Source organism: Gobius niger (assembly GCF_951799975.1).
Source record: "Gobius niger genome assembly, chromosome: 1".
NCBI lineage: Eukaryota > Metazoa > Chordata > Actinopteri > Gobiiformes > Gobiidae > Gobius > Gobius niger.
In genome coordinates, this window is record NC_136852.1 from 20,905,006 (window position 1) to 20,918,301 (window position 13,296).

The window sequence follows — 13,296 nt, forward strand, 5'->3', positions numbered from 1 at the left end:
TTGTAAAACAGCCTTTTCATTATTTTTGTCGTAAGAGAGAAACAAAGAGTAAAAAATGAATTAAAAAAAAGAAAAAAAAAAAGGATGTGCCCGAGGTGCTTCCAGGTCAGCTGAGGCCAAAACAAACACATCGTGTCTGAACAGATCAGTCATGTTTGCGCTGCAGCTGTGAAGATGGAGCTCGTTACCTACTCTGGACACCTGTTTTTTATTTTTAACTAACGATAATGTCACGGACGGAGAAAAAGAAGCGTGTTTGGCTACGAGGACGAGGAGTTTATATTCAACCCTTTTCAGGAAGAGGCCACTCAGCTGTTTTTTTCTCCGGGATTCAGCGACTCTCACCAAAATATTGTTTTTCTGTGACTGTCTCTGATGGATGTTTGGGGAACCTTCGCCAGAATCAAAGTGGATTAACTTTTATAACCAACGCGAGTCCCACAATGTAAACAGCGATGGACCAGAGGGTGAGTCAGTCCAAACGCGGGTTAGCTTGTGTGTTAGCATATTAGCATGTATGTTAGCCATTTATGGAGCTGTGTTGCAGATGTCAACTCTGTATAACTGCATCGTGAAGTGACTTCACTTATTGTTGTTTATTTATATTACGGTAAAGTTGTATGCGCGGAGAGAGGGGGCGGAGTTAACTGAATCGAAGCGTTGTGTCTTCCGGGTTTGAAAAATACCTCCAGAAAACACTTATATTTATCACAAAAATGAGTGGTCCATAATGGTAGAGGTATAATATATCATATAAATGCCTATACTTAACTTTGGAATGGCTAAAATAGCATGATATAGCCCCCTTAATGAGTAAAAAAACGCAACATGCTACGACACCTGCAGTGGCGCTTATGGCCTCTAGGGGCATGAGTTACTTAGTACTGCTTTAAGTCCCATTACATTTTTTTTTTTCACTTCAGTCAATGTTGTTTCTTCTTCAGTTCTAAAAATGCTAATGGATTCCAAAGACTTGAGTTTGTCTGTGATAAGATGAATAGAAACTCACATAAACCCTTATATTAAAAGAACTACAGTTTGGAGATAGTTGTATTTCCCTTGTTTGAGACAGAGCTACTGATAAAGGCAGATGTCTACTTTTTAAAAAACCTATATCAACAAAGCACACTTTACAAACCAAAGAAGAGGACATTCTCATGGGACCTACACATTAGCTCCACTCAGCAACTTAACCTTTATGCTTTATGCAGTATATGCTGTACCTTAGCTGTATCTGTTTTTTAATGCACAGGGCAAATGTGTTGCCCTCGCTCAGCACTGACTCCATGGCTGTCTGCTACTGTTTTGGTCTTCACACCTCATAAAAGTTAAAGCGATGTGACTTTTCAGCTTGCTTCAGGTTCCAATAAAGAGATTGTTACCCCTCCACAACGCGCATGCAGTCAGCTCTCTACTTTTAATGTTGCGAGATTGCAGCATGCGCATGACTTAAGATGAGGGCCTTGAACGATACATTATGTATTAATGCTCACGTCTTTTTTAATGAGCTGGGGTAATTCTGTTTGCATACAGTCGTTGTTCTTATTGGTACATGAGTTGCTGATATTTTTGATTGGTGCCTCTGGCTATCATTAACAATAATATGACCCAAGACAAAGGTAATGCTGTTGCCTGGCACTTAAAGAGGAAAAGACAATCATGTTTTATTCCACTCTCTCAACACTCATTAAAAGTCCTCAGTCACACATTTAAACTTCTCCACATTGTCGACTTATAAATTAGCACAATTTAATTGAAATGCAGTGTCACCAGCATGGCAATAATTCACATGAAGTTATAAAGCAGAGAGACATATAAGCGATCACATTTACAGTACTTGGAGAAACTGTGAATACATGTTTGAATATAATTATTTCAATGTCACTACCTAAGTGTCGCGCTAAGTGTGACAAACAGTGTGGATTAATTACTGTTTACTTAATAAATAACTAATGTTTAATCCAGTATATCAATAAGAAACAAAAGATGAAGAAAAAGTAAAGAAAAAGTTTCCACAAAATGTTTATGTGTTTGTGTACTCTTTTTCTCTGAAAATTTGCTGTAAATTGGTCTGTATTTGACCCATGAGCGAGTGCCTCAGTACAACCGATGCAAGGTATTGGGGACTGGGGAAGCCCAACCCCACCCAGGAATTGACCCAAGGACCTTCTCGCTAAGAAAAGAGTGCTAGTCAAAGCCCCTCAGCCACCAGCCGTGAATAATGTTTAATTGCTTTTTATGCTTTTACTTGAGATTCTCCTCGTCTCCTGTCTCAGTTCATTTGTTGTAAGCCAAAACTATTCAATATTGAAGTGAGTGGCTGTTGTTATGACAAATACCACAAAAAACAAACTTTTCTGCATCTTAAATCTGTCTCTGATGCACATTTCGGCAGTTGTTGCTCTTAGCCTCGGCGTCATCTCTCTGTTCAGCACTAGTCCAAGTGCTGTCCAAAACAAACAGCACATAAAAAACTGACAGTGACTGATCGGCTGCAATCTGTGGATGTTATTATTCCATGCAGGGTGTTTTAGTTTCATCCAACGTTGCTTTCCTCTGTATGAGCCAGGACAGACTTCACACCACCTGACCTTTTTCAGCATTGCGGGGAAGAACATGATTCAGAGTAGCTGACTCTGCTGTAGTCGCAATCGAGTGTTTACATATTTATATTCCACAGATATATCCAAATTTCTGTTCAATGTGAATTTCATTTATTTTACAGACTATTGAAATCATTTGTCTCAGAAGCAGGCGTTCTCTTCTCAGAAATGATTTTCTGCCTGGAGCTACTGTATGTTGACTTTGATATTGTGAGAGTGAAGCGCTAAACTAAACAAAACTCTTTTTATTTGAAATAAAGTGTCTAACGGTCTTTTATGGCACCTCCCGAGCGGGAAAGATTCGACAGTGTCAATTCATACACAGACTGATATTGTTGATTTGAAGCCAAGGTGAAATGCTGCTGGTAGCATTAAACTGATTTGTTTTTTTTACTGTGAGAGGACATTGGCCACACGACAAACTTTATAAAACTTATTTTGTATGTGGTTATTGGCCCCATACTGGCCCCAGCCAAATACAACAACTAAAGTTTACGCTGCCATGGTTACATCCTTAAGCAAGGGAGCTGTTAAAATGAATTTTGACATACATGGATAAGTAATACTGTGGCCATATATAGGCACCACAGACATTGACAGTAAACAAGTTGAGAACACAAGACACTTTTACCCAGTTACTATGCAATTTCATTCAACTTTTCCCAGCATCCATTTGCCAAGGAAATTAACTTTCTTTCTTCCATTACTTTCACTGTACATGGTTGTGCTGGAAGCTTCATTTGATTGTTTATTGGTTCTCTGTCCAACTAAAGGGTTGTTAATATTATACCCCTTCATTCTTTTCTTTTTGTTTATGTAGAAATTTGTATTTTTTTTCTCTATATCTTAACACTTATTGGCGGTGAAGTTGATGCTTCACCTCGTGTGGCATTTGTTCTTATTGTGTCTGTGGATTAACCTTCAAGCCGCGTTTTTGAGGCGCCTGATATTTAGAAGGTAAAAATACAGCAGCGGCGTGGAAGTGTGGGCACATTGACATTCCTCTCTCTATCTGGTAATGAAATTGCTTAGCGCTATTGCATCCTTTCAAGCATCACACTGTGCTCGCTCATATGGATTTAATCCTGTTGAGAGGGGCTGTTGCTCAGGGCATTCGGCACAATGCCAGTTTGAAAGTAATCCATTGAGTCTCAAATAAGTTGGCTCATTTCAAATATGAATGTCTGCTTAAGTTTACTGAGGGGAAAAAAAAAACTTTTGACCTTGACCTACAAAAAGAAGGTGGGTCGTTAAACTAACCCTATAAAGTAGACTATATTAGACCAAGTGCTGTCTAACTGATGGGATGTGGATTGGATTTTTGGTTACACGCAGGATAATATGCAGATTTTGACATTTTTAGAAACTCTCATTAATAGAACAAATTAAGATATTCATTTTTGCCTTGAAGCCATTGAGCCACAGCAGTGGACCTGGAAGTGGATACTCCAGATTAGTAAATTTAATATGTAATTTTACTTATGATGATATGATTGCAAATGCTGCTCAAATTAACCATACAACATAAAATGGCTAGAAGAAACTCTAAAATGCAATATTTCTGTCAACTCAATAACATTTAAGCTTGGGCGATAAGGTGAAGGAAATGATTGTATCACAGTAGCAGAGTCACATGATTTCCGCTGTTGACATGGAGGATGACATGATGACTTCGATATGATAACAGTCTCTACTCTGAGTATATAAACCACTCTTTATGAAATGTTAATTCTGTATTGCGGTTCCATTTTATGGTTTATGCTTTCAAATTCAATTTAGACTTTATTGAACAACAGGAGCATTAGCACCTGAGAGAAACCTGAAACATGAACAGCTAAACTCACATGAGAATAAAGGTGTTACACATAATTGAACCAAGTGTATTGCACTTTCAGTTTCACATTAGTCTTGCAGCTCCAATGTACAATTTGTGTGTTTTTAAATGTGTATCTGTGCGGAACCTTATACCTGTCGAACATGCTGCCCTACAACAACCGGCAATGCACTGTATTTTGACACATTTCCCCCGAACCTTCTTTGTGCATTTTGAGGTTCACCAGTTCTAACCACACAGGACAGCTTTTCCTACCTACCTGTCAACGGTTCACCGTTATTTTATTTTTTTTCTTCCTTTGACTGTGTTGATGAATTCAAACCTCTGCAGAGTGGAGACTAGAAGCGTTTCACAATAACCACAGTTTGGACCAAGTTGTCTAGTAATAACAATTTGCCAAAATCAATGACAATGACAATTTTTTTGCTCTTTTGCTTCGTTCACCATGTCATACTGTGAAGATAAGCCGTCATGCTATTCACATCTCCCGCCAGTGGTTATAATTGATTTAACAGTCTATAAAAAAGATCATTTTGACATTCAATAATATATCTGCTTAAACATCCTGATCATCCTAAATAGGTTTACATTGGCTGCAGTAGATTACTGGTAACCATGGAAACAAATGCCATCGTGGGTCTGGGTTGTATCAAACTTTCAGCTTCTGTGAAAATGCTACAGTGGAGCACATCAGCAGACGTGGTGTCAAGCTACATGTCATTTGAGTCTGACAATCTGCAATTATTTTGTGCTAATTAATGCTTTCCGTCAAAGTAACTCAGGCATTAGTTGTTCAGCTCATTTTATCAGATCAGCTGCACTTTTCAGTTTCTTTCTTCCAAAGGGCTTCAAAAACTTGCAACTTTTCAGAGTTCATGTGAATAAAACAAAACTCAATGAAAAATTATTATAAAATGTGCGTCCCTATTCCAAACTCATTTAATGACATTTAAAATCCTTTTATTTAGAGTTAGCAGTATTCGTCATGCCTCACTAAACCTCACAGTACTGTCACAGTCTGACATTTCCATACAGCCCGACAGACGGCCTCACTTCACTGCCTACTGATAGTCCAGTAAGGCAGAAGGCATTGTTAGTGAAGTTTTCTAATTGGAAAATGTAACAGCTCCTATAGAAACATTGCTGCCGTGGTTGTTGACAGGCTATCCATTTAATCTGAATATAATGATGAATGTAACCACTATAATCTGTAAAAGATTATGACTTCAAGTGTGAAATACACGTCTCTAGCTGAAGGACCATGGTTTAATTCAATTAAATTGCCACAGCACTGCCACACACATCTGCATTACAAGCTGATTTCTTCCCACAACATTCCATATAAAAGAACCAGAAAGCATTACAAGCTTGGGAGAGATTGTGGCAGCCTTTTGAAGTCAGCCGTTCTGCTTGGATGATGGAATTGACAAGGTTATTTTGGGACAAGAAAAATGCACTGTGATTAACGGCATCAAACTGAGGCTTTGTTCAGAAGACTGTAGCCCAGAAAGCAGATTGTCCATTTGACGCAACACCTTTAAAATTAGTGCTTCTATCATAGACGTCTTGGTTTATCATGCACTCTCACTACACAGAATAACACCTTAAATCACATTAAGAGCGAAGTCATTCGTGACACCGGCTCCCATAAAGCAGCCTTACAGCCGGCTGATGATGTGAATGAGGGTCTATCTCAGCCACTAAAGTTTAAGGCCACATTTAATGGCCTCGAGTTCAGATGACAGGACTGATCATATGTTATGCCACTGTAACGAACATCCAGATCAAACTCAGAACTCAGAACTCGTACTGATATTAAGTGACTGATCAGGAATACAGCAGTCGCTTATGGACCATGCACTATGTTATGTCAATGCACAGTGGTAGAAAAGGAACTTCCCAATCTCCTTCCACTATCCGCTATGGTGACCGCTATTCTTTCCCCTAGACCTGCCCAATTAATACAAATTGTGCTTGAATCTATTGTCAGTCTCAATATAGGCATGGTGCTTTTAATCAACATTGTCGACCGTCAGTACCCTGGGGCAGTTACTGCACAGCCATTTAGACCTTAAACCTATTCTTGATCTTTTATGCCACAACTTCATCAAAAAAGCTATTGTCCAAAATTCACTGCTTGTTTTTCATTACAATTGTTCTTTCATTTCACAAAACTTTTTCCTAATTGATCACATTTGCTGTAAAATATCCTTAATACATGCTTAAGGAAGAACTAAGTAACTTGTGTACCTCAATAAACTTGTTTCGTAGTCCTCAGGATCAGCGTTAATGGGATTGTTGGAGGGTCTTTCATCTCCCCCTGATGTCTTTGGCCAGAAAACCACAATTGCAAATTTCCCTGCCTCCAAGGCGGTGGCCCAATACACACTAATAGAATCACGAAGAAGCTAACAGGCTAAGCTAACAGCGGGCTAGCACTACTTAAACAGTATTTACAGCCAAGTTTGAGTGAAAAGAAATATCTCCATTGTGCAATTGGATGTACAATATCCCTCTCTCCCCTAAGTGTAGTATTTACTCTCACGGACAATTAACGAGTAAAAAAACACAACATACTACGACACCTGCAGTGGTGCTTATGGCCTCTAGGGGCATGAGTTACTTAGTACTGCTTTAATCTAATGTTTCGAAATCTTTAGGAACTTTATATCACTTTATTATTTTATACACCTACACATCTGTAAAAGATAATCCCGCTATTTTTATATGTCAATTGTTGTCGTCTTACCATATTTTACTTTTTATTTTTTATCTAATTTATTTTAATAATCTTTATGAATGCTCCCTAAAGCCATAGAGTTTAAAGTTTTATAGCTTGTTTTTAATCTAAATTCTGATTCTTCTTATATGCACCAAGTTGGTGGTCTTCATTTAGTCCAAGGTTTTTATTTCTCTGTCCCTCCATGTCCCACCGCATCACCCAACTTGTCCCACTTTCACTACTATTTGAGGTGGTCACCCTAGATACAGCTCATTTTTTGGTGTGGCGCATGGACTTTGGAGGAAAATAAAACGGAGACTATAATGTGGCAAATATCTCTGGTGGAAAGCATCATTATTATTATTTTTCCCACTGAGGTTTGTTTTGAAACTGCTCTTGGAACACATTAGTTAATCATGTTTAATTGGTTTTAATGAATAAATGCTGAGATTGATCAGTGTGGTGAAAAGCATTGTGTTTTATTTAATTTCATGTCGCCCTGGCCTAATATCGCCCTTTGTGCGGTAGTTCTGAAATGATGTTGTATCACTTAAAAGATTAAAAGCTCTGCAATTATTCCAAATCACATGAGTTTCTTCTGACACCTGTCTCTCCGCTTCTCTGTCGCCAGATCCAGAATGCAGATGATGTTTTGATTACTCCCTTGGAAAAATTTAGAAAGGAGCAAATTGGAGCAGCGAAGGTAAGGGACCACCTCCACACGCAATTAGCATAGAGCACAGCGGGGGATATTTCATGCGTTTGACACTATCTCCTCTCCTCCCCACCTTTTCAAGGCTCCTCCAACATGCGATGATTAATTCAAAGTTATTTGTAGCATAAAGAAGTGGCGTATGATAAGTATTGAGTGCCTTATATACCAATGTTCTTTACATGTGTGATTTCAAGTGACAATTATTCTGTGGTCTTTCAACTCCTGTGCTATTTATGAAGTACTTTCATAGTAGAGATTAGAGTCAGCTATTTTAATCAGAAAAGATTTCCTCATTTCAACTGATCATAAAACATCTACTGGCATAATTCTTACTTAATCAGCGTTTTAAGTTCAATCACGAATAATCTTGTGAGATTATAGGAGTGTGTTTTTGCATATTTATCCTAAACCCTTAAAAGTATAGAAAGATGTGTGAGCGAATCTGTTGTGATAATCTAATCGAAGTTAATAGGGTATGTATGTGACACAGTTGTGATTTGGTCGCCCCAAGAATAATAATGGGGAATCTACATAATGGACTGGGGACTTGTAAATTGACATGTGTATTCCTCATTATAAAAATATGGATAAAATGTAACTCCCGCACACTGGGAAACTTACAAAAAGTGAGGTTTATTACGTTTCGGCTGATTACCGTTGTAATAAACATTTCGGCTTTAGGCCGTTTCGGCTCTAGGCCAAAAAGTGTAATAAACCTCACTTTTTGCAAGTTTCCCAGTGTGCGGGAGTTACATTTTTTCACATGTTACGAGCTTTACGCACATCTTCTCCTACGCACCTGGTATGAATCTGATGTGTGAAGCACCCGCTTTCTTCAAGAATATGGATAAGGAATGACAAAGAAACTGTTATAATTGTGTTGATGGCACATCCGTCATACAACACTTGATGGAGGGGTGGCAAAATAACAGCTGAATAGTGTAAGAAGAGCTTGTGAGCCTCTGAGATCAAAACGTGGTGATATGCTTATATAAGTGAAAATCCCTCTCATGTTGGTTTTGTTGGCAGTTTTACAGAAAATAAGAAAGGCAGTTGAGTTTGACGTTTAGCAGTACAATGTGCTCTGTTACACATAATATAATGTGCCAGTTGAGCTTCTGAAACACTGCTTGATGCTAGGTTTATTACTTTCACCTAATCATTTGTCTCTGTTCATTGTTGAATCTCAGTCTTTGTGTGAAGGGTTGTGCTATGGAGTAGAGCATTGGTGGTCCTGTTAAAACAAAATAGCTAAATAGATTATCACTGTCTGAGTCAGGACCATATATCTATATATTTTTTAATGTACACAATATCTTTATTTCCGCTTACTACTTTAATCTTGAATCGCCTCAATGCTTAAGCTATCGGATCGGAACTGATATCAATAAATGCTGGGGTGGGTTGCTGCTTAGAGGCTCTGCAGTGGACGCATGCTGAAGTAGGAGCTGACTACAGAGAACAGTGTGGGTTTATTGCTACAAGCCATGCTTTTATTCACAGCCAAAGTACAAGAGTTGAATAAAAGTAGAGCTGCCAGTTTGTGGTCATTCCCTGGGTGAGATCACACATGGATGCGTATAGCTCCCTCACATTGAGATCTGCTCCTTCTTCTGCCTAAGCCGCACTGTTGGACTGTTGTATGAATCATAATATGTGCATCTTTCCTCACTATCAACTCGGTAAGATGTCATTCTGTTTTCCTGTCCAACAACTCAAGCCCTGTGTCAAATAATTAGATTGATTTCACTTTGCTTGGTGTAAATGGCCAGTTAGCCAATTAGAATTTAAAAAAAAATCTATTTGTCAAATTACAGAAGATGAGAGATAGAATTTTCTACACAATTGTGCATTACTTCTTACAAAGTCAGATGTTTACATACAGCAGTGTTAATTTTGACAACATATTTTAATTTAGTTTTAGTCTTAGTCTTTTGACGAAAATGTAATTCGATTTTAGTCTAGTTTTAGTCAAACAAATATCTTCCATTTTAGTCTAGTTTTAGTCGACTAAAATTGCAAGTAATTTTAGTCGACTAAATTTAAGACTAATGCATTGATAATATTAATTATAATCACATTTAATCTTGTTCCTCTGCTTCATGGAGCTGCTCCACATGAACAAAGCTCAGAGCTGATCCTTTGGCAGAGAATTTACATGAAATGAGGCTCTTTCAGACGGTCAATAGAAGTTTGGATGATTTTAGTCTCTCCTTTTCATTTTTATTTAGTCTTATTTTAGTCGACTAAAATATCTGGACATTTTAGTCATAGTTTTAGTCTCATGAAAAACTTTTAATTTAGTTTTAGTCCAATTTTAGTCGTCAAAAATATCACTTTGACTAAAATTAAGACTAAATATTTTAGTCGACGAAATTAACACTGACATACAGTAAGATTACTAAACCTTCAAACAATTTGAGATATTTCGGGGGTGGCCGTTTATAACTTTTTGCTTCGGCCCACTCCTTTTGAGCAGAATTTCAACTGCTCAAATAAACAAATAAACAAAAAAAATAAAAGGCCAGATGACGATGTCATGACATTGGAAGCACAAGTCTGGATCATCCTTAGGTGCAATTTCAAGACATTTGAAGGTTCGGGTTCATTGGTTAAAACAATGATGGAAATGTCCAGTCATCATACAGATCAGAAAGAAGGTGACTTCAAGAACAAATGCAAAAGACCTGGTGAAGACGCTGAGGAAGAAGCTCTTACTCCAAAAGAAACATGAAAGCCTGATTGGAGTGTGCAATTAAAAAAAGGATAAAGTCTTTAATGTTTGGAGACATATCCTGTGGCCTGTTTGTCCATAATGACCATCGTCACGTTAGGAGGAAAAAGTAATAAAATATCAGTGCATTACTAGTTGAGTTACTCTCAATCCCCACCAATGTCTCCAATGACACAACTACATTATGAAAATGTACAAATTGAGGTTTGTTAGTGAATTCTCAATGACAGGAGTCGGGTGCTACTTAGAGAGAGTAGTGTTGCACTGCTAACTGCTGCACAGTGCCGTTTTCACTATATTAATGTTGTATAAGCTTAATTCTTGTGTCCCTAAAAATGTGTATAATATTGTTGCAATAAGGTGTAGGTCTGGTTGTTCCTCCCATCGTAAACCCCTGAAAATCCCTGTATTGGTGCATTTTGAGCCACATATTTTCTGCCGGCTTATGAGTGTCAGACCTAAATGACCCTCCCAAATCAACAAGAACAAAACATACATTTCTGTTGTGTGCGAGTGCCAACAGTGTCACCTGTGCCTTGCTTTTTTGACCCGAGCTCTATCAACTGATCCTGCAGCAGAGACAACGCTCTTGATTGCATTGCCACAAAACATCTTATCCAAGCTCACAGTGCAGTGTAATCATTTTTGCTGTCCCATTCCCTGCTCCATGTTGTAGACACAAGCAGGCGGTGACAGCAGACATTTTGGCCTGGATACTTGTGCACAGCTGCTTTATTTTGGCCATAATTAAATCAAACATTTCACTGCCAGTGTGCAGCGTTCCATCTCATTTCTCATGTTTACAGAACAGTTCCTTAAAAGCCACAACCCCAGTTACTCCCACTACCTCTTCACTTCCTCTGAGCACTTCCCGCTAATTGCCCGCTCTCCTTTTGCGGCCCATCCCCCACTAAACATTAACTCAACCAGGAAGGGAGAGAGAGATAAAAGGCCAGACATCACGAGTGACTGAGCAACTTTCCACAGTTCGGAGAAACTCGAGAGATTTGCTGCTACCCGACTCCACTCCGGTTTTCTGCGCTTTTGCGTCTCTCCCAGCGTCACAAACGGAGGAGCCTGTCCATATTTGGCCATGCTGAGAGTAGTCCCACTGAGGTCACGGAGCAGCGTAGCAGCTTTTAGGCACAAGCACAACACTGCCATGGCTCCTAGCACAGCAGCAGATTGAACACAGGACAATTTAGGCTCCCTCAGCTTCACACAGGGCTAAAACCAACTGTTTGGAAGAAAGAGGCTTCCAAACAGTCTGTGCAACAAATACGCACTGAGAACGGGGAACGGACAACAACAATGGAACATGCTCCTGCCATATGTGTTGAGCGCCAAATGCCAAGCTGAAAATGATTCTGAGCAATCGTCTTTATATAGACTTGGAGAACATGTATGGGTCTGACACGTTTAAAACCCAAAACCGGAGAAAGAACTTCAAATGTTTGCAGTCACCCATTACCAAACATGAAAGGAATGTTTCTCTAGTCATTCCAGGGCAAATGTCAACCCCCCGAAAGTCAATTATTGTTTTCTTAATGGGCTTTCTGTGCTTATTTTAGAAATGATTAGAAACTGAACTCCATTTACCCCCTAATAAAAACAACCAGAGGAAGTTATGTATAAATCGTATAAATATTTACATTCATAATTACTTTAACATAAATTGGAGCACATTCTACTCATTACTCATTTTGTGGCGTAATTATATTCCGCGCTAAATCTGTTCGTAACATAAGTTAATCCAACATTCTGTTCCTGGATGTGCTTGCATGATGTTTTTTTTTTTTTTTTAGCAGCAATAAATGTGCATTTGTGTTTTGGATTATTGTTCCCATTTCATTTTTGTCTGTTGGCTCTCGCGTTTCAAAGACCCCCGGGACACTTTCTCCAGATAAAAAAACACCGGGAGGTTCTCTAACTGGTGGGTGGCAGTTTGCACTATTAATTTGACGAGAGTATATATTTTTCTTCAAGGGTCCTCACCATTAGCGGCGCCGCAGGGGGTCCCTGCATGAGAGCAATGCAAACAATACCAGATGGGATTCAGATGGCCATTAGTAATTTGAGCCTCTTCGTTCTTCAAAGCAAATGCAGTCTTTGGATAATTCGAGGGTTGTTAAGCATTGCAGGGAAGAAGTGCCATTTGCATCATACTGGAATCTCAAAATATGCTCGCCACGAATAGAGATCAATGCAAGGATATATCGCCATATATAACCACAGGCTCCAGGCGCAACTACTGTAACTTTTCTGGGATACAAATATTCCGTGAAAACCTAGGGATTTCCTTCAAGGTCTCAAGGCCAAGGTAAGTGCTATATGTGCCGCACACGACTGGAGCTGCCTACACTACACTGACTTTGAACACAAACTGCATAAAAGGAAGAAAAAAAAAACACGGTCAAAGCCTCTGCGGGGAAATATTATTGTTGTCATGCCATATAATATTAATAAAAAAAGGTTTAGTGAGTAATACCGCCAACACATTTGAACGGCATTGTACGCAGTTAGAGATGCTCCGGACAAAAGCATGAGATGCATTCCCAACCATTTGATAAGCGTATGGATCAGATTATGATCCGATGAATTAAATTTCTTTATTAGATTTGTGTCTTGTCACTTTTCTTTATCTGACCGCTAAAGCAGAAACACAATGAAATGATTTATTACTTGTGG

General features: G+C 38.7%; 1 protein-coding gene across 2 annotated transcripts in view; it reads left to right on the plus strand.

Annotated features, from left to right (window-relative positions):
* Nucleotides 1-13,296, plus strand: part of arhgap42b (Rho GTPase activating protein 42b) — a 70,613-nt gene that overhangs the window by 30,161 nt on the left and 27,156 nt on the right. For both annotated transcript variants that reach the window (XM_079553530.1, XM_079553531.1), the window contains exon 4: nucleotides 7,791-7,862. In XM_079553530.1, the coding sequence (XP_079409656.1) occupies nucleotides 7,791-7,862 (72 nt within the window). The remainder of the gene's footprint in view (nucleotides 1-7,790; nucleotides 7,863-13,296) is intronic.